General features: G+C 40.8%; 1 protein-coding gene across 1 annotated transcript in view; it reads right to left on the reverse strand.

Annotated features, from left to right (window-relative positions):
• SYNE1 (spectrin repeat containing nuclear envelope protein 1) overlaps positions 1 to 21523 on the reverse strand; it is a 578063-nt gene that overhangs the window by 341627 nt on the left and 214913 nt on the right. Inside the window, exons 50-55 of the mRNA XM_007943230.2 lie at positions 16373 to 16682; positions 14894 to 15058; positions 10287 to 10643; positions 6296 to 6432; positions 5280 to 5457; positions 1317 to 1499 (exon numbers count right to left, since the gene is read on the reverse strand). Coding sequence (XP_007941421.2) covers positions 1317 to 1499; positions 5280 to 5457; positions 6296 to 6432; positions 10287 to 10643; positions 14894 to 15058; positions 16373 to 16682 — 1330 coding nt within the window. The remainder of the gene's footprint in view (positions 1 to 1316; positions 1500 to 5279; positions 5458 to 6295; positions 6433 to 10286; positions 10644 to 14893; positions 15059 to 16372; positions 16683 to 21523) is intronic.

Here is a 21523-nt window from a genome sequence, read left to right on the forward strand (position 1 = left end):
GTGAAAGCCCCTCAACCTTGGGCTTCAGCTCTGCCTCCTGCTCCCAGCTCACTGAAGCTGGAGGCTTTTCTTCAGACAGCTACTGGCTGCTAAGGCTGTCAAGCCCAAGGTTGACAAGTAAAAAGGCACAGTCCCGATGTTACCAAACCACATGGCAGGCCATTAATTCAAGTCTACTGTATGTCCCCAGGTCAGCAGAGCATGGCAGGCTGCTGAACAACGACATGGCTACATGCAGGGTCCAAGTGTGCCATAAGCTGAAGACCATCCCCAAGGCTTCTCCTTAAATACAGGAAGCAGACCATATTCCCAAAGGCAGCTACTCAGCTAGCTGCTTGTGGTAGATCCCACCATGGAGTTGATTGCTAGTCTCTTCATGGGGAATAACTACCACCAGCTGCCCAGCCACTCAACCAGGCCCAGCCAAGCTGACACAGAAACATAACCACCACACCACCCACGTGGCACTAATGATTCCTGTGGAACCACACAAATAAGGGCAAATTTCTAGGCATGACATCATGTGCACCCTGCTCTATTAAGGGGAAGATGCCCACCTTGAAGGAACAGCCACCATTACAAAGGAGAGCTACAGTGGTCTCGTGTTAGGAAAGACTTGGGAAATAGACATTTTCTACTTTGTGATCTTAATTCTCTATTGTTATTTTTTTTCCACCCTGAACTTGGTGTGGTCATAATAAAATTAAGGATCTATTCTGCAATGCAGTGTTTTTTAAGGAAGGAAAAACATCTGTTCCATGTTTCTAACATGTTTCTTTAAGTAAGGATATGGAACACAAAACAGAAGAAAAATAGAATTGCTTTGTGGCAATAATTAGGCTACAATTATAAGGCATTTAGTGAATGTTGCCTCTGCATAGAATGAAATGTGTATAAACATTGTCTCTTCACAGAATTCACTTTGAAAAGGTTACCATTTGATGTTTGTCTTAGGTATAATGTACCTCTGGTCCCTAGCATTTTGCAGCCTTCCTTAAATATGTCTGTTCATCCTCCAAGAACAATTTCCAAACCAGGCATTTCAAATGAAAGTTTAGGTGACAAGTTTAAATGTAAAGTGGCCTGGTCCGTGACAAGAGTGCCTGCAGGCAGGACAGCTTTCATTCCTCAGTGAGCTCACACTTCCAGCCATGAGCTCCTTCTTGCAGGTTTCCAGGTATGTGCTTCTATTCACAGGGCTGGCCAAAAGCATTGGCAGGGACACTCAGACAAACTGAAACTCTGGTGTAACTAAAAACACAAATGGTGGTAACAACAGTAGCATGGGACGCGTCCGTGTGGTTGGCTATAGCTACCTCGAGAGCAGATTCCTTTTGGTGGAGATTTGAATGAAAATTTCTCCAGTCTTCTTTTGCCGTCTCAAGTTTGGCCTGGACACTTTCAGCTTTCTCTTTGGTCAGCAGAGTACTCAACAGCTCTCCTTTAGATAGCATCACATTTAGTTTGTGCTGTCCACTTTCACTTTCCGACAAAAACTCCTACAAAGAAAAATAGGATTGACATAGTGAAATGCTCTGGACTCTAGAATGCATGAATTATTTTCCTACTTAATTCTCAAAGAATCAGTGAGAGGAGATAAAGGATTTTTAGTGTATATATTAAATTAGTCGGGAGTTATAAGCTATTTTATTTATTCATTTAAACTCTGACTTATCCCCAAAAAAAGTTGTGAGCTTTGTCATAAAATATTAACAATGAGATTAAAAATAAACAGGAGAGGAAATGAAGAACAAGGGCAAGTAAGAATTGTAAAACAAAACACACACTGGCTAAGATTAGTTTTAAAAAATAAATGCCTTATTGTCTTGTACAATTGGTGGAGCTGGGCTATGACTTGCTCTGAGCATCCTAGCTGCCAAAGCAAAAGGGTAAACACAGCCAGGTGCAAGGCTGACAGGGCCTACAGAATAAAAAGCAAACCACCTGCTCAGCAGAAGCACAATTAGACAAGAAGACAGAGGTGAAGTTTTCTGGAGAGGCTTCACAAAGAGGATGCCATCAGACATGATAGACTATGACATCAGCAGTAGTTAATAAAACAATATGTGTTTTATTATTTGTTTATATTTGTTTTATATATTATTTGTTTATATGTGTTTTATTCAAACAATAGAAGTTGTTCATATGTGTGTGTGTGGTGTGTGCACACAGCTATAGCTGTATATATAAAATATTATGTATATGTATATATAATTGATAATTCAAAAAAACGGACAGAACAGAACCACTCAGAGGGGGATCTATGTAGGAGATCCTGGATAGAATGGAAGAGCAATGTGGAACAGAACTCAGAATCATTAATTTAAAAAAAAAAAAAAAAAAGGGACCAGGTTTGCTGGTCTGACAGAGCTCGATGGAACCACTGAGACTGGGGCCCCTAGCTGCTCTTCAGGTCTGGAATTGAACCCTCTCCTATAGCTTCCAGTCAAACAAAAGACAGGCATATGAGCTGAACATTTACATTAGGTAGGTACACTCCTTGGAGAGAACAGTCATGGGAGAATAGAAGGGCCGTGTATGCACAGGGAGACAGCTGGGGGGCAGGAGTACATCAAGAGAAGGACACAAGGAAGAGGTAATTATGGGGAGGAAGTGGGAGGGGAGCTGTTGCATTGTGGGAAATTGCAGTCAATGTCATGAGACAAAGTGTATGTGAGCTGCTGTATGGAAAGTGAATATGCTCTGTAAACTTTCACCCAAATCACAATTTGAAAAAAAAAAGGACAGCACAATAAAGCAAAGCCACAGTGTGTGTTTCCCATCATCTGCTGAGATCCAAGGATTCAGTTTCACTCCAGGAAAATGATGGGTTCTAGATTCTAGTCAAATGTCACTCATTTTCTCAAGTGTTGGAGAAGCAATGAAAAGTACTAGCTCAAGGTTATTTGTTCTGGGAAGACACAAGACAGATATCTATGCTGTCTCTTTAGATGAAAGGGATCTCCTTGGGATGTTTGTCTTAGTGGACTGCCACCCTTGGACATGGAGGTGTGCTGGGGGCAGGGAGGGCCAGAATAAAAAATATACTTGTCCACAAAGTATAGCTCTGTCACACAGATGGGGGTGACTGAGGTTCTGAAGTTCTACCCTTTTCTCTGGAGCAAAACTCGAAGACTTTTAAATAGAACACATGTCCAAAGCAAAAGTGGTTTTTCTGAACTTTGAACTGAGTTATCTAGAACTATGAGGAAGCCTAGTAGCGTAGTGCCTAAGGCACTTGACTGTTAACCAGAAGGCTGGTGATTAAAACCTACCAGCCACTCTTCAGAAGGAAGACTGGGCAATCTACTTCCATAGTGATACTGCCTCGGAAAGCCAAGGAGGGGTTGCTATGAGCCAGGTCCAACTCAACCGCACATAACAACAACAACACCATGAAGGAAGCCATGAACTGAGAGTTTTCTGTCATAGAGTAGTTAGGAAAAGCACTGTTTCAGAGCCCACCCCTAACGTATACACTTCAAGCATGGGTATTTATACTTAGTTTTCTATATACAGAAGCCCTGTGGGGGAAAAAAAAATCAAATTTCATAACCGATTGCTCAAGACTGCTAATGAGCTAAACCATCAGATGTGCACATATAGGAAAGGCAATTTCAATAAGTGCCTAGAAAATGTTGGTGTTGAGGGTGGTGTGTAGAATATCTTCATGAAAGTGAAGAAAAAAAATTCAAAAAATAAAAATAAAATCTGTCTGCTACTTTACATAGCAGGTCTGTGCCCTCCCTAAGACTCCCTTACCTAAACCGTAAAATGGGAATCATACCTTTATGCACTTAATACAGTTACTGGGAAAATGAAATGAGGAAATCCATCGACAGTGCTCAGGCACAATGCTTGTCACTCAGAAAATGCTTTCATTATTTTCACATCTCTATCAGACATAAAAGGAGCTCTGGAGGTGCACTAAGTGTACTTGGCTACTAACAAAGGTCAGTGGTTCAAACCTACCAGACTCTCTCTGTGGAAGAAAGATGAGGCAATCTGCTTCTGTAAAGATTCACAGCCTTGGAAATTCATTTGGGGCTGGAATTGACTTGATGGCATTGAGTTTGGTTTTTCAGGTGATCATACGTAAAGGAGCCCCGTGGTGCCAATGTTAAGTTCTAGGTTGATAACCGAAAGGTTGGCGGTTCAAACTCTTCCAGCCAAGAAAACTCTGTGGGCAGTTCTAGTCTATCCCATGGGGTCTCTATGAGTTGAAAATTGACTCAACGGCATCAACAACAACATTACACACAATGGTTCCTAGGTGGCACAAAAGGTGAATGCACTTGACTGCTAAGTGAAAGGTTGGAGGTTCGAGTCCATCTGGAGGGACTCACAAGAAAGACCCAGTGATCTACACTTGTGAAAAATCAGCCAATGACCTGCACGGAGCCCAGTTCCCCTCTGACACACATGGGGTCACCATGAGTCAGAACAGACTATGCCAACTGGTTACCACACAATACAAATACTGTGCATTTATGTGAGTACAACTAACTAGCTTCTCTTTGTATACACATTAAGTTATTTTAAGCAGGACGTTATTTGAAATTTGAGCTGCTTAAACAAAATGTGGAGCCTTAGAGGTTAACAGTTAAGCACTGGGCTCCTAACTGAAAGGTCGGCAGCTAGAACCCACCAGCAGCTCCGGGGGAGAAAAGGCCCGTGGACCTGCTCCTATAAAGATTACAGCTTAGGAAACCCTATGGGGCGATTCTAATGTGTCACAGGGGATTGCTATGTGTTGGAATTGCCTTGATAGCACACAACAACAACATGCAAAAATGGAAGGAGCCCTGTTGGCACAATGGGTTAAGCACTTGGCTGCTGACAGAAAGGCTGGTGGTTCAAACCTACCCCGTGCCTCTGAGAGAGAAAGACCTGGTGATCTGCTCCTATAAAGATTACAGCCAGTTCTACTCTGTCATGTGGGGTTACTAGGAGTTGAACATCAACTCAGCTGTACCCAGCAACAAGAAGCAAAAGTTCAGTATGTGATGCACTTACAAAGATCTACGGGCACCTTTCTAATCCATGTTGTTGTTGTTGTTGTTGTTGTTGTTGTTGTTTTGCCGTCGAGTCGGCCCCGACTCATAGCGACCCCTCCTTGGGTTTCCGAGGCAGTCTCACTATGGAAGTAGGATTGCCCAACCTGCCTTCCGAGGAGTGGCTGGTGGGTTTGAACCGCCAGCCTTCTGGTGAGCAGTCAAGTGCCTTAGGCACTATGCTACCATGTTAGCAGTTATTATAACTAATCAGTACATTCTTACCTGTATTTTTTGTAGACTCGTTGAAACTTCATTAATATTTTGAGGTATATCAAAACATTTGGCTGTAGTGATTTTGGCATTCACCAACCACTGCTGGAAGTCCCTGCAGGCTTTCTGAAATCTTTGCTGTAACATCTGTTCTTTATTCTGGCAGCCCTTGGACGCTTGCAAACAAAGACTAGATCCATGATGAAGCATTTAATGTAAGGAGAAAATGATAGAGTCGATTCAAGTAATGTTTGTTAGCATCAGCTGTTCTCAGAATATGCACTCACCTTCTTACATGATTATTAAAATCGCACTTAAAATAAGCTGTTTATTTACTGTCCCTGGGTAGCTCAAATGATTTTCATTTGGCTACTAACCTAACAGTTGGATGGAACCCACCGAGCAGCACCATGGAAGAAAGGCCTGGCAAACTGCTTCCATAAAGATTCCAGCCAGGAAAGCCCTATGTTGTTGTTAGGTGCCACTGCACTGGCTCCTACTTAAAGCAACTCTATGTACAATAGAATGCCCAGTAATGCACCATCCTCACAATCCTTGCTATACTTGAGCCCATTGTCGCAGCCACTGTGTCAATCATCTTGTTGAGGATTTTTCCATTTCTTACCGACCTGTTACCTTACCAAGCATGATATCCTTCTCCAGGCAATGGTCCCTGCTAACAATGTGACTACTCTATAGAGTGGTTCTGTTCTGTGACACATGAGGCTCCCATGAATCAGAGTTGACTTGATGGCAATGGGTTTTGTTTTAGTAGTTGCTTATTTTATAAAAAGGAGCTTTGGTGGCACAGTGCCTAAAGTACTTACTTGACTGCTAACCAGAAGGTTGGCAGTTCAAACCCACCAGCCGCTCCACAGAAGGAAGATGGGACAATCTACGTCCATAAAGGTTTAATGCCTCAGAAACCCAATCGTGTCACTATGAGTCAGAATTGACTCGATGGCAGTGAGTTTGTTTTTTGGGTTTTATTTTATAAAAAAAATTGAACACATAAGTGTCATGCTCACCTGTTATATTCTTTAATCAAGCCAGAAACTTTCCCACTGTATGCACTTAGGTCTCTGGAAAATCGACAAAGTTCATTCAACTGAGACTTAAGATCTTCAGTCTTGGGCTCTGCTTTTTCTAGAGCATCAAGGATCTCCTAGGAGCAAATAATAAACCAGAGGAGCAAGCATTTAAAATGAGGAATTTACATATCCTTATACTGTTGATGCACAAATTCTATTGTACATTGTTAGTGAGGGAGGCGTCAATAGGAATGAAACGTGGGCTACTTACAGGATTCCCCACAGCAAGTCATAGCACAGGGACGATTTATACCCTTTTGTAGCAATGGACAGGCATTCTGGCATCAAATGAAGTCAAGTAGTCAAATGACCAAATGGTCATTTGAGATTACCCTATGAGGAGATACTCGGACTGCTAAGCTCCCTCTGTATGTAACTTGGTTGACCAGAGGACTACTTGTCATGTCCAAATACTCTATTTTGCTCTCTGCATACCCTGTGCTGTGAATATTCACATTTCTTTCATCCGTGAAACTGTAAGCTCTTCAAGGACAGGAATCATCCCTTGATTCATGCTCGAGTGCCGGAATCTGTGAGCAAGCCTTTGTCATTGTTAGCCATCCTAGTCACAGACCTTTGCAAATATTTTTTTCTCTTCTGCGATTAAATAATGGTACTCAAGAAATCCTTTAAAACACAATGCATGATCATCTATAAACTGTGTAAAATTGTGTTGCAAACCACTTGGCACATTGCTATTGTTAGTTTCCATTAAGTTGATTCCAACTCATGGTGACCCCATGTGTGCAGAGCAAACTGTTCTGTAGGGTTTGCAAAGAAAATTCTGGCAAATTATTTTATAAAAAAAACCCAAAGTATTCATAGCACAGGGTATGCAGAGATCAAAATAGAGTCTTTGGACTTGACAAGTACTCCTCTGGTCAACCAAGTTACATACAGTGGGGAATTAGCAGTCCGAGTGTCTCCTCACAGGGTCGTCTCAAGGAGTAAATGCCATCATGAATGTCAAATACTTAGCACAAATACATTCCTGGTACACCGAACGTGTGCAGTTAGAAAAATCCCCAATATTTAAAGGGGTCTGTGTGGCTAGTGGTATTGCCAAGGTGATCCAACAATAGAATAATTAAGAAGGAGGGGCCCAAAAAGATGTTGCTGTTCCTATAGTTATCCTCAGAGATACGTATCGAGACATGGCCCAGACTGGTAGAAAAACCACGTCCTTCAACAAACGAGGTCTGTGTTGCAGTCTTCATCCTAGTAAAAGGCACCACTGTCCTCCCGCTGATTTCAATCAGAAAACGAAGCATCATCTGGCCTCTCCCATTTGCCTCCTTACTCCAGGCAAGAGATCAGGGGCTAGTCTATTCCAAGGCTTGCATGGCTCGCTGAGTCTCCCTCCTCTCCGTATCCTGATGCCCATCACCGCCATTGGCATCTTCATCATTTCTTCCTGGGATGGTGCAATCTCCTAATTTGACTCCCATTCTCTGGTTTCATCTCCTGTGTTTTCTCACTCCTCAGCAATTCTGCATCTCCACGTTGTCTTACCGTCTCAAGTATCTGTTTGTAATCATACTGCAAGACTCAGCTCAGGTAACAACTTCGGTAAGGATTCTCTGTTCTCTTCCTACCTCTCTGGGGCTTCACATCTGAATGCCACTTGTCTTGACTCTTAATTATAGTATGCACCAAAAAAAAACAGCATACTCATCAGCTTTATACTTTTTGTCTTTCCACCTAGACTGGATCTTGAGAGCAAGGCAGGGTCCTCTTGGTTGTATAATTATTTGATTAGCTTAGTACCAGGCTAAAAGAACCTAAAACATTTTTATAGGTAAAAATAATAAATGAGGACTACAGTGTTCCCCAGTGAAACTCCACATGTGAAATCAGCAACATTTCACACCATAGTAAATCTTTATTTAAGGGAGAACATTATAAGAACGAAAGAAAATCAGCCCATACGAAAAATAGTAAAAATATGGAGATTCAAATCAGTCACTTATAAATCAGGTGACATCCAAAATGGAGAGCTTTTGATCAAAACTTTACATTAAAAAGCTCCCACGACTTCCACGTAAGGAAAGCACTTCAGTGGAGTCTTTCATGAGATAAACATCAGGCAAATTATTTGTTGCAGTTCTATTCTAGAATGCATTTTGTTTTTCTCATTGGTTAGAAAGCCCATGGAAACTACTATATTTCCAAAACTAACAATCCATTGGAGATTTAGGCAAATGACTATGGCCAATCACAATGAACACAATTTTTTTGCAACATGATTTTACACAGTTTATAGATGATCATGCATTGTGTTTTAACGGATTTCTTGAGTACCATTATTTAATTGCAGAAGAGAAAAAAAATATTTGCAAAGGTCTGTGACTAGGATGGTTAACAATGACAAAGCCTTGCTCACAGTGATACAATGCCATAAGAAGCCTAGCAAATGCATTACTTTGTAAACATTTTCCCACACATTCATTGTTATTGAAGTGTTACCCATTTTGAGAAAAATTGGGAAAATCTGAATATTGAAAGTAAAGATTGTATTGTCTTCAAAAGCGTGGGCCCTGGAGCCAAGTCTGGAATGGGCCATAAACAGTGGGCTGTCATCTCTGAACTATCAGTACAGCGAAAGGTCCATATTTATTCTGCAGTGTCCTGTGTGTTTTCTGTAAGCACCACCAAGTATGTTCACTTAATAGTAACAACATAAAAAAATGACAGCTTGTCGCCATTGAGTCAATTCAGACTCAGAGTGAGCCTATATGAGAATGTATTATAGATGTAACCAGATACTTTTTAAAATTAATTTTTCCCATGAGTGGAAAGGACACAAAAAGGAAGTAAAAGAGTTCAACTCTCTCAATCTCTCTCTCTATATATATATTAATCTCAGAGTGAATGATACCGACCACGTGGAACAATTAGCAACTTCCTTGTCCCTGTTTGACAGAACTGATTTCTACTCTATTCGTACTTTAAACCCTAAAGGGTAGGAAAGATAACAGGAAAGAAAGAAATCTAGTAACATGATAAAAAAAAATGGCATAAACAGATGACATTCTGTTCTATGGTGTGCTGTATTTGTTTCAAAACCTAATTTAAAACGAGACAATGCTGGAAGCACGGCTAACTTTCTTGTTGGCTGGAGCTGGAGCTATTTGGAAATGAATCTAACAAATCAAAACAGAAGTTTACTAAACCGCCTTTTAAGGGCACCCACGATTCAGAGCATTATAAAGCTGTAAATATTAAAAATCTCTCTCAAAGATGCTACTTCACAGTACCAGAAAGAAAGACAAGGTCAGCTTCTGGCCTTTTCCCTTATCTTTCTCACGTTTGTAAAGAACTGCTATTAACTGGGGGAAAAAAAAAAAAAAAAAGGGAAGGCACCCACCAGTGAGCCTGACTAGGGGTCCTATTAAAGGGATAATTCAAGTTCAGCTGTGAAATCCACACACAGGAAAGCTTAATCGGGTGAAAACTATTCATTGTGCTTTGAAAGATCACCAAATGTGTCTTTCAAAAGTGTAAATTCAGTCACTTCGTAGTTGGCAACAGCTGGCGAGGACACAGCTACGACTCCCAGCTATTTATGCCGCTGCCTACAGGCCATTTTTCAGTCTGCAGGGCCAGACCCAGTATTACGGCCGCTCACACCATGAGAATGAAAGTAAAATGTCTCCACTAACAGTAACTGCTTCCTCGGATAAATAACTGCTCCTCCCCTCTATCTTCTAGTTAATCAGAAGTTTGATTTACAAGGAAAGGCGACGGATCAGACAGTGAAGATTTCATTAGACAAACACTTATTTCTTCCAAGTCTGAATGTGGCATGGTTTTAGTTAGCAAGGATTTTTTTTTTTTCTTTTTTTAGCAACAATGAGAGCAAATCATTTTTTCTTCTTCTTTTTTTTTTTTTGCATAACCTCATACAGAAAACAGGGAGGTAACTTACTTGTCCTTTGTGCCAGCCTGCCACCAGCTCCTGATCAGTGTTCTTGCCTTCCAGGAGCGTCAGCTGCTGAGAGCAGGTCTGCAGAAGGACCCTGAGCTGCTCCAAGGCCTCATCAAGCTGAGCCACTTGGCCTGAGAACTCCTGTTCCGAGAGGGCCATCTGGCTGGCCAGGTCCTGCAGGCCGCTCCTGGTCTGGAATACGCTGTCTTCCCACTGCTTCCAGTCCGCACTCAGGGCCTGCATCTCTGCGTCCATGAGCTCAGCGCCCGGGGCACTTGTGTCCCGTTTCACGGCTGGAGCCAGCAACTCCACTCTGCTTAGGCGGCTCGCACCAACCTCTCTGGAATCTATCAACTCCTGCAATGGAATATCACCATAGTAACCAAGGGGCCTGTGAGTCACTTGGGCTGCTAGTTTCCAAATGTGTACAGAAGGGGACCCTGTCCTGCTAGGAAGTTTCAGCAAGCATGCTGCAAGGACCAGAATCCACTCATCGGCCCGTCACCAAGTTATAACAGCAGGTATTACCATGGTCAGACAGAGGGCTTGGGGCAAAATAACCTGAAGGTCCATAACATCCTAAAACAGAGGGACCCTGAAATAAGGCATCGCTTGAATATGCAAAATGTTTCTATAGTGGTTTAAAGACTTGCCCATCCATTTTGGCCTGTAAATAAGTGAGTCCATGCAGTCCCCCTAAGTTAAAGGACAAGTCAGCAGGGGTAGGAACAGAAGATATACTCTGCTTATGGTCTCTACCCCATTTCGTTTTCTTCCATAAGATGGTGGCTTCAATCACACTTCTATTCTACCAGGAATGGAGCACACCCATCATTACAAGTAATGGCTAAGAATGAGCTTTAACTAAAAACTTTCAAATTCTTCAGTACCTTCAGTGAACATTATTATAGCCACTAAAATGAAAAATTGGCAGGGAGGCCATCAAAATTTCCAAGTAAGCTTTAGACTGGATTCACTATTATTATTATTTTTAAAAAATCTGATTGCCAGTAATTTAACAACGTAGCTATAACTTTTAGTCTTTAAGCACACAAATGCTCTAAAGGAAAACAAGTTTAAAATATTATCAAACAGGTATAGTAGTGGCATTTCTTTCTGAGATTCTTTTATTGAATTTTCTCGCACTGAGTACATCATTTTGTGTTTATATATTTACAGGTCTATTGCTAAAGCCAGGATTATGTTAGCATTAACACAAATTCAGGTCCTCATTCCTGGATTAAACGGAAGGAAAGATGATTATTGAGGAGATAAAGTTTCAAGGAGAGAGTCCATTACAAATTAACAAGAGAAAAATGAGACATCAAGCATGAAACATGCTTAATAAATTATGCTAAGCATAAACTGAAATCCTTACACAGTTAGCATTAACAAACATACAGTAGCAGGAAAGGAAACCTTCCTTTATCAGTGTAAATGATAAGTAGTGATTTGATGAAGAAAAGTGATAATCTTTCAAAAGGAGCCATGTCCCACTAACTGTATGTACAATTTCACTTTATAAGTGATTGCAAATTTGAAGTTCAGAGGACATCAACTGTCAAAATCAGTTTCCCAAAATATTCTTTCATGTATGAACCCAGTTTTCTTTGGCCTGAACAGGGGACGTTTCGATACTTGCCATCAGTAATTCTGCTCATCCAGATTTCAAATAAGGACATCATTTTAAAGGGTTTTGAAATGACTTCTGCATATATTTTGTTGTCTTGTATTGAAATTCTTTAAAAATACACACATGCATACATATACGTATACACGTACAACTTTGTGATGTATATGCATACAACTTTGTGAGCACATACATTAGCTTTGAATTTGCCTGTTCTCGTGGTTACTACTGGGGAGGGGGTGGGAAATGATGTCGAAACATGGAGGAGGTTCTTCCTTCCTTCCTCCCCACAAACTGGGCTATATTCAGACCTGACCTGAACTTCTCAAAGACAGGCAGCTTTCACCATTCACCACCATTGACTTTCTCCTTCCCAAACTCCACATTCTTCCTGCCAATTACTTCTATGTTTCCTATCTTTTTTGAAGCGTTTTATAACAATATTGCAACAAAGAGCATTTGGCAACACAGGAGACAGTCATTGCAAACCAATGAGTTTCCTTCTTTCATGCTAACTTTTGAAACAATAGTCCACCTTGACTGTCTCCTCTACTTCACCTACTGTTCAATTCTAAGTACCTGTCACATGGCTTCTCATCTCACCTTGCTGTGGAAATGGCTCTCGGTGGTGGGCGACACAATAGATGACGAATCCAGTGGGCCTTCTTCAGTCCTACTCTATGGCATCCCCTTGCTGCATCTGCAACGGTGACCACCCTCCCCATGCTGCGTCTTGGTGGCACCCAGCCCTGGTCCTCCTCTTGTTCCTATTTCTCCCGTGCTTCCTCTCTCCCTTTCAATGTTCTCTTCTGCGGCCCCTTAAATAGCAGCAGCAACCAGCTTCCAGTCCTGTATTCATTGTTTTATTTGCTTTATACATAGGTCTTGGTTTCATTCATTCTGGTGGCTTCAACTAAAAATTATATGCTGATCATTGTCACCTCCGTGTCTTTAACCTGGTGTCCTAACATGGTATCTGGGCTTGAATATTCAACTGCCTGCTGGCCATTACCATGGGGCAGTTCAGAATCTACCTCTTCACAACTGATAGTGACCCTATGAGAACAGAGTAGAACTGCCTCGTAGTGTTTCCAGAGCTATAATCTTTCCAGAGAAGACTGCCACATCTTTCTCCTGCAGAGCACTGGTGGGTTCAAACCACCAACCTTTTGGTTAGCAGCCAAGCACTTAGGGACTATACCACCAGGGCCTTTGTTAGTTCAATAGGGATGTATAACCCTTGGTGAAGGAGCTCTGGTAGCATAGTGCCTAAAGCATTTGACTGCTAACCAGAAGGCTGGCAATTCAAACCCACCAGTCACTCTTCCGGAGGAAGGTTGGGCAATCTACTTCCGTACTGATACTGCCTCAGTAACCCAAGGAGGGGTCGCTATGAGTCGGGTTCAACTCGACAGCACATAACAACAACAACAACAATACAACCCTAGGTGAATAAATGGATAAGTGGATGGACCAATAAATGAATGAATATATTAGCTTATCATACAGAATAATACATAATAATAATAATACAGAGAATTATCAAAGAATTTTAAAGAATCACAGAACTAATAAGGACTTAAAAAATGTCTGTATTTGAATTATCTCATTTAAATCCTACAGGGTGATTATAAGGTTAAATGGGGTAATACCTATAAAGTAGTTAGAAATAAATCCTGAATGAATGTAATTATTATTGCTATTATGTATTTTTATAATTTTTATATTCTGATCTCCAAGGATCAGAACACAATCTGAGTCTTAAATTCCTTAACACAATTAAATAACTTTATTTCCAGAATTTGTGTGCCTAAAACTAAATCATTGAGGATTGCACCATTGCTTAATATTCAAATCTATTATTTTCCACTGGGAGAAAATGATTATAATTTAATATCTAAGCAACTAATAATTTAATATCTAAGCACCTTAGTAGAGCACTAAGGAGCTCTGATGGTGCAGTTGTTAAGGCATTCAGCTACTAACCCAAAGGTCAGCAGTTCAAACCCACCAGCCACTCACTGGGAGAAAGATGAGACAGTCTACTTCCATGAAGATTTACAGCCTTGGAAACCTTATGGGGGTTGCTATAAGTTGGAATCGACTCGATGCAGTGGGTTTAGTTTTAATTTAGTAACACACTAAAAGATAATGAAGATCTCCAACTCCATCAGAATGTATGGATTTCTATTTTTTAAATTGCCCTTATTAACACAGGAATATTGGATGATTAACATTAACATCCAAAGCACTGCCATCCTTTAGCTTGTACCATTGTCTAAAAAATCTAGGATGACGTTTCCTAAGTCATGCATTTCTAATGCACTTAACTAACTTTACAAAGTTTTCGTCCACTGTTCTTGGAAGGATTCTCTGGTTTCTTCAGTCCACCAAGCTGGTGTATATTTCTTAGTCTTTCATGCTGCAGCAACATGAAAATCTGCATACATGAGGAGTCCTGGTGGCACACTGGTTAAGAGCCAGCAGAAAGGTTGGGGGTCCCAGCCCACCCTGGGACTTCAAGGCAGAGAGACCTGATGATCTACTGCCACAAAGACCACAGCCAAGAAACCCCCGTGGACAGTTCCACCCTGTCCTCTAGGGGCGCTGTGAGTCAGAATCAACTCCACAGCAGTGGGTGTGGTTTGGGCTTTGCTTCTGTGAAGACTGACAGCCTTGGAGACCCTGTGGACAGTTCCACCCTGTCCCACAGAGTCGTTAGGAGCCAAAAACTGGCTGGATAACACACAGGCGCATATAGGGACAATGTTACATTTTGCTCACAAGTGCAATATGTTTTGAATTCCTTTTTCATGTTTGGAATCAGTTAAGTGTAAGGCAATAAACACCAGCCAATAGAAAACAACCAGGGAACAGTTTACTTAACAGACTTTTATCCACAGACTGTTTATCCCAGGTGTGCAATACTCAAGAACCAATGAAACAGTGTTGCTATAATGTCTGCCTGTTTTCTGACCTTAATTTTACACAACTTCTTCTGGGTGGCTGATGAATCTCCAGACATATCTGACCACCGGTGGAGTTCTTCCTTAGCTGAATGGAGCCAGTCTGTAAACTCCTGGACTGCATCCAAATACATTAGATGGTCTTTCACAATCTCTTCAACTTTCCTCATTTTTTCCTAGTAAACAAAGAAAGGCTACTTTAAAAATAGTGAGTAACTGAGAATATGAAATTAGAACAGACAATGGGCCTGATGTAGGTGCCCTAATACATCTCAGAAGATTTCATTCTCACTCTTCTTCTTCTCTTCATTTAATATTTTAAGATGAAAACATCAAGTCCTTATTGGACTGAAGGACCTTGAGGAAGAAACCATTTATTCTCCAGCTACCACTGCCTAGCTTAGCATAACCCTTTGGCATCATGAATGCTGACTAACATCTCGTTCTAGCAATCCACTTAATAATAACTATTATAATAACTTATTATTGAATCAATTATTTGTGTTGGCTTTGAACACGGGATTCTGCTCAACACTCTAAACGCATTTGCTCATTTCATCCCCACAACAGTCCTGTCATGTAGATACTATGAGTATATCATTTAACAAAAAAGACACTCACATTGCCAGAGGGTATGTAATGAGCCCTAAGCCATACATTAGAAAAGGGGCAAAAGCGGAATTCAAATTTAGGTCTTTTTGACCCTAAGTCATAGTTCTTCATGGGTATCAAGAAAAATGAAAAGAAACAAGTGCATGTGTAAAATAATTATAATATCAGCAAGATACAAAGAGTGTGCAAAAGACCAACCAAAGGAGAAACAAAAATAAAATGTCTTATTTCCTTTAATATTGTCAATAATGTACAAAAAAATAAACCACAGAGGAAAGTAAAGATTCAGAGCAAGGAGTGGGAGAAATTGTGCAATTATGTGAAGCTGTCTCTATTTCAGTCTGACCCTCAACTGATGGAGAGCATGGTGCAGGACCAGGCAGACATTCTTTCAGTTGTCCATGGGGTCACCATGCATTAGGGGTAGACATGACAGCTGCTAACCACAACAGCTTCCAGTGTGGAGAATAGGAAAGTGCAACTTGTACTCCTGAGAAATTAGCACCATACTTTGCACACGATTGAAATCTGAATAGTTAACAGACTTGCATTTAATAATACAAGTATCAGTGGCAGCAAAAGAAAAAGAATTTTAAATACTGATATTCAATGTACACATTCTGAAAGTAAATGGACTGGCTAACCTTCAGAGGAGAAAAAGACTATATCTATATATATAGATAGATATGAATATGAAATAAAGAATAATCCCAAGAGAGCAGGAAGTACAAAATGCTTGGGAGATGACGGATGATGGCTAAAACAGCCATTCATAAAATGTGCACGTAGCTTTAGAGCAGCCAATTCCCTCAGAATTCAACCCCTAGTAGATCCATTACCTGAGCCTTGATGTTTTGTCTTCAATACAAAGCACTAACCTTAGCGACGGTGGTTATATCATTAAACTGTGTCTTTAGTTCCTGTTGAGCTGTTTCCTTGAAAGCTGCGTCCTCAGTCTTCTCGTAGAGCTCCCTGGCTTTTGCAGTTAGGTGGTGAAGTGTTCGGGCATGGTCTTCCGCCTGGGCCATGACGGACTGGAAGTGGTCCAGCAGGGTGAACTTCTCTTTCAGACCTGGCTGCAGCTGTAGGGGATGCTCAACTTGCTGATCCACTGATTCCATCCACTCTTCCAGCTGGGTTTTCCTCTCCAGATATTCATTCCATTGGCTGATCACAGACTCTAAAGTGCTAGAATTAATGTTACATATCATACAAGCCAGTTATCGTGACATCTCAGCTGGAATCCAATTACCAAGACATCACATCCATGTAAGCTGTTTTTCAGAATGCCATTGTAAGTGATGAAAATGTGGCTTTGAAGTGCAGGGAGATATACTAATTCTCTGACCCAAAACACAGTTCCTTTGAACAAAAGTAAGCCGTTGTCAAATGTGAAGTAAGAAGCTGTAGTCATATACGCATCTGGAGATGTGTCTTCTAAATGCTAATTATCCTAAATGAACTCATTGCCATTGAGTCAATTCTGACTGCTAACCAGAAGGTTGGTGGTTCAAACCCAACAACCTCTCTGTGGAAGGAAGACTGAAAATCCACTTCAGTAAAGATTTACTGCCTCAGAAACCCAATGGGAGTTGCTATGAGTCAGAATCAACTTGACAGCAGTGGGTATCCTAAGTGAACAGACAAATTTCTATATAATGTTATTAAGAGTCACCACTGGAGGATCAACTAAATTGTATTTAATATATTTCAGCTCCTGATTTTCTTGGGATCAGTTTGTTTTACTCAAATCTGATGGTAATTATATGTTGACTGGCATTCAAAAGTCAAGAGATTCCTTCTGGGTGAATACTATTATTTTAGATTAATTTTCCATTAAGGATAATTATGCACACTGTTCAGTGTGCCTGTGTTGAATGTGGAAATGAATGGCTACTCAGTGTATTCATAATACAAGGAATACAGTCACAAACACAATAGTCAAGTAAGCAGCTCTCTGAATAGTCAAGTAAACAGCTTTACAGACTGATATTTTAAAAAGCCCACTATTCAGCTTCACAACCTCTCCTGATCTCCTCTCTGTGACTCCTCCCAGGGCCCTCTGCATACAAACCTGTGACCCTGGATCTACAGCAGCAGTAGAAGTACTTGAGGCTTTTGCACAACTGTGTGTTTTCGGTTTTTTTTTTTTTTAATCAATAGGAATTTCATCATATACATCTTAAAGTTATCCTTACCTCAAGGAATTTTCTAAAACTCCAAATCTATCTCATTTCTTCTGAAGCCACCCAACAATTGCACTCTTCTAACGTCCCATGGGGAGCTCTGGTGGCATATGCCTAAGGGAAGTCCCACGTGTCTTTTTAAAGCTCTCTATTAATAATGAAGTTTGTTCTTTTGAGAATATATACAACAGAACATACAACAATTTCTCCATAACTAGGTTATGTCAGTCGACCTAGATGTCCCTCAGACTATTCAGTGACGCTGAAGACATTCTTCAAGTTGTGCAATCACTCTCACCCTCCTTTTCCGAATCCTTCCTCCCCCATTCATATAAACTCACTGCTCCCTAAGCTTCCTTCCTAACCTTTGAGTCATTGTCAAGTTGACCCATGCAGATAGTTCTTTAAAAGAGCACAGTGCTCAAACAATACATCATTTACTAATTAAGCTAAACTATTGCTTCATTTGGGAGCTCTGATAGCATAGTGGATAAGACACTTGCCTGCTAACCAGAGGGCTGGCGGTTCAAACCCACCAGCCACTCCTCGGAAGGAAGGTTGGGCAATCCTACTTCCGTAGTGATACTGCCTCGGAAACCCAAGGAGGGGTCGCTATGAGTCAGGTTTGACTCGACGGCACATAACAACAACAACAACAACATTGCTTCATTTAAAGAAGATGTCAGGGGATATTTTTGGTTTAAAGTTTAAATATTATCTCTGGGTAATAGTTTTGAGAGTTCACCCAGCCTCAATGGCTCCAGAAAGTTTGGAACTATGAGCATTTGAAATTCTGTTTCACATTTCCCTGCTTTTGATCAGGATTTTTCTATAAAATCATTGCTTAAAATGTTAGTCATGGTTGCCAGACACCATTCAGGTTTTCTGGTCTCCTGGCAGGGGAGGCAGTTGTTCATAAAGCCAATTAATCACACATTGCATTTCCTCCTCCCGTTTCTGACTCACGTTTTCCTCTGTTGCTCCAGTGAATAGGGACAAATTGTTTTACCTTGGATAGCCACGAGCAAGCTTTTAATGCCCCAGGCACTACACAATGAACTTAGAGGTAATAAAGAAGCAGTAAACGTGGTATTAGGCCAATTAACTGGGTCGTCCATGAAACCATTAACCTAAACCTCCAAACCAAGAAACCAAATCCCATGAGGTGTTTGGTTGTACCTAAGCAGCCTCAGCATCTGCTTTTTGTTGTTATTGGACGTATATGTATCGCACAGCTTCTGCCAATTCAACTTTTTACAGGTGTGCAACTTATCAGATATCAATTACATTAATTGGCTATAAAACTCTTACCTTTATTCAATGTTAATTTTCTATCACTGTAAACAGACACTCAGTGCTTCATAGGCAATAAATTCCCATATTCCCCTCCTTCCTACCCCTGATAATGACTAATAAATTTTAGTCTGTGTACCTTTGCCTGTTCTTGTCATTTACTAAGTGAAGTTCTTCTGTGCTTGACTTATTTCACTCAGCACAATGTCTTCAAGCTCCATCTGCGTTGTAGCCTGTATCAGGACTTCATATTTCTTTAGAGTTGAATACTATTCTATTGTATACATGTACCATATTCTACTTATGCATTTATCTGTAATGGGTACTTAAGTTGTTTAGTCTACCATTTGGCTATTGTGAATAGTGTTACAGTGAATAAAAAAAAAAAAAAAAAAGGAGCTCTGGTAGCATAGTGCCTAAGGCATTTGACTGCTAACCAGAAGGATGGTTACAGTGAATGCTGGTGTTCATAGGTCTATTCATGTGGCTGCTTTCAAGTCCCTTGGTCCATCCCTAGCAGTAGAATTTCTGGGTCGTCTGGTGGATCTATTTTTACTTTTTTTGAGCAACCACCTGTGTTTCCTGCAATGCTGTACCAGTTTTCATTCCCACTAGCAAAGGATAAAGGTTCCAATTTCCCCCCATCCACACCAGTATTTGCTATTTCCCATTGTTTGTCCATTTTATATTAGCCCCCCTAATGGGAGCAAAGTGGTATGGATCGCACCAGGGCTTTGGTTTACCTCTTTAATGGTTAATGTGGAGCTCTGGCAGCATAGCGCCATGAAGGACCTTTGCACGTGCTTGGTGGCCATTTGAGTAGCCTCTTGGGTGGAATGTCTATTTAAGTTCTCTGACCTTTTTTTATTGTTTTTTATTTTTTTAATTATTGAATTGTGCAAGTTTTATATATGTGTTTTAGTTAATAGATTCTTATTGGATACAAGCTTTCAAAAGATATTCTCCCAATGGGTAGCTTGTCTTTTCACTTTTTTGGTAAAGTCTGCTGATGAGCAAAACTATTTGATTTTTATGAGGTCTCATTTATTGACTTTGTCCTTTGTTGTGTGTGCTTTTGTTTCATATCAGATAACACATGGTTAAAACCTAGGTGGAAGGGCCTTCCTCCTGAACTTTCTAACAGTTTTCTGGTTTTAGTTTTCATGTTTAGGTCAAGTCCACCCCTCACCCCGTTTTTGAAAAAAGCATTTTATTGTGTTTTAGGTGCAACTTCACAGAGCAAATTACTTTTCCCTGAACAATTTACACACAGACTGGTCCATGACACAGGGTGCCATCCCTGCTGCATGTCGCTCTCTCCTCCTTTCCACTCTGCCGTCCGTGTTTCCACCCCTCCAGTTTTCCTGCACCTCCTTGACTTCTCATCTCTGCTTTTGGGAAAATGTTGGCTATTTGGTCCAGTACAGTTCATTGTTCTCAGGAGGACAATCCTCACAGGTATGATTACTTATTTTATAGCCAGTCTATTATTTGGCTGAGACGTGACCTCCAACAGTGACTTTAGCTCAAGGTTAAAAGGGTGTCTTAGGGCGATAATCTCAGGGGTTTCTCTAGTCTCTATCTGTCCAGTAAGTCTGGTCTCTTCTAGGAATTTGAGTTTTGTTCTCCAATTTTGTCTTTTAATCAGGATCTTCTATTGTGTCACTGTTCAAAGCAGTCGGTAATAGGAGCCAGGCGCCATCTATTCTGGTCTCAGGAGGCTAGAGGAGGTTGTGGTTTGTGTGGGCCATTCGTCCCATGGACTAATTGATGCCTTGAGTCTTTGGTTCCTTTCACTCTCTGCTGCAGACAAGTAGAGTCCAACATAACAGTCCTCACTTATTGACATGGTTAGGTTCAAAAGACCAGGTCAATATGTAAAAATCGGTGTTATGTGAAAATAGAGGATGAGCACATCAGATCACAAAATGGAGGGTGACTACATCATTTCTATAACTGCCAAATCACTAAGAATCATGACCCAGCCAAGCTGACACGTGACCTTAACCATCACAGCCAGCTTACTCTTGCCTCACATCTTGGGGTTCATTACTGCAGACACACATCATTAAAGCAAAACCATAGTCAGATAATGGATTTTCACTGCAGTCATAAATGCAAAATGTCAGCTAACGAGACAGCCTATAAGTGAGAAGTAGATGTAATTGTATGGCAAGATGGCTGCTTGCAAATTTTTAAGATGCCAGATGCTACTCACCAAACTAGGATGTAGAACGTTATCTTTACCAACTAGTTTATGTCAATTGACCTAGATGCCCCTGAGACTATGGTCCTTAGCCTTCAAGCCAGTATCTCAGTCCCACAAGGTGTCTGGATATGTGTAAGAAGTTTCCATAACTGTGCCCCATGTACTCTATTATGTGTATATATGAATGTACACACAGCAATAGTGGGTTCAAGCATAGCAGTGATTGTGAGGCTGGCACAGAACTGGGTGGTGCTTCTTTCTGTTGTACACAGGGTCACTGTGAGTCAGAGCTGACTCAACGGCACCTAACAACAACAACAACATATATGTAGCACATACAA

The sequence above is a fragment of the Orycteropus afer genome, unplaced genomic scaffold (genome assembly GCF_000298275.1).
Source record: "Orycteropus afer afer isolate SDZICR_OR568_19922 unplaced genomic scaffold, OryAfe1.0 scaffold00101, whole genome shotgun sequence".
Lineage (NCBI taxonomy): Eukaryota > Metazoa > Chordata > Mammalia > Tubulidentata > Orycteropodidae > Orycteropus > Orycteropus afer.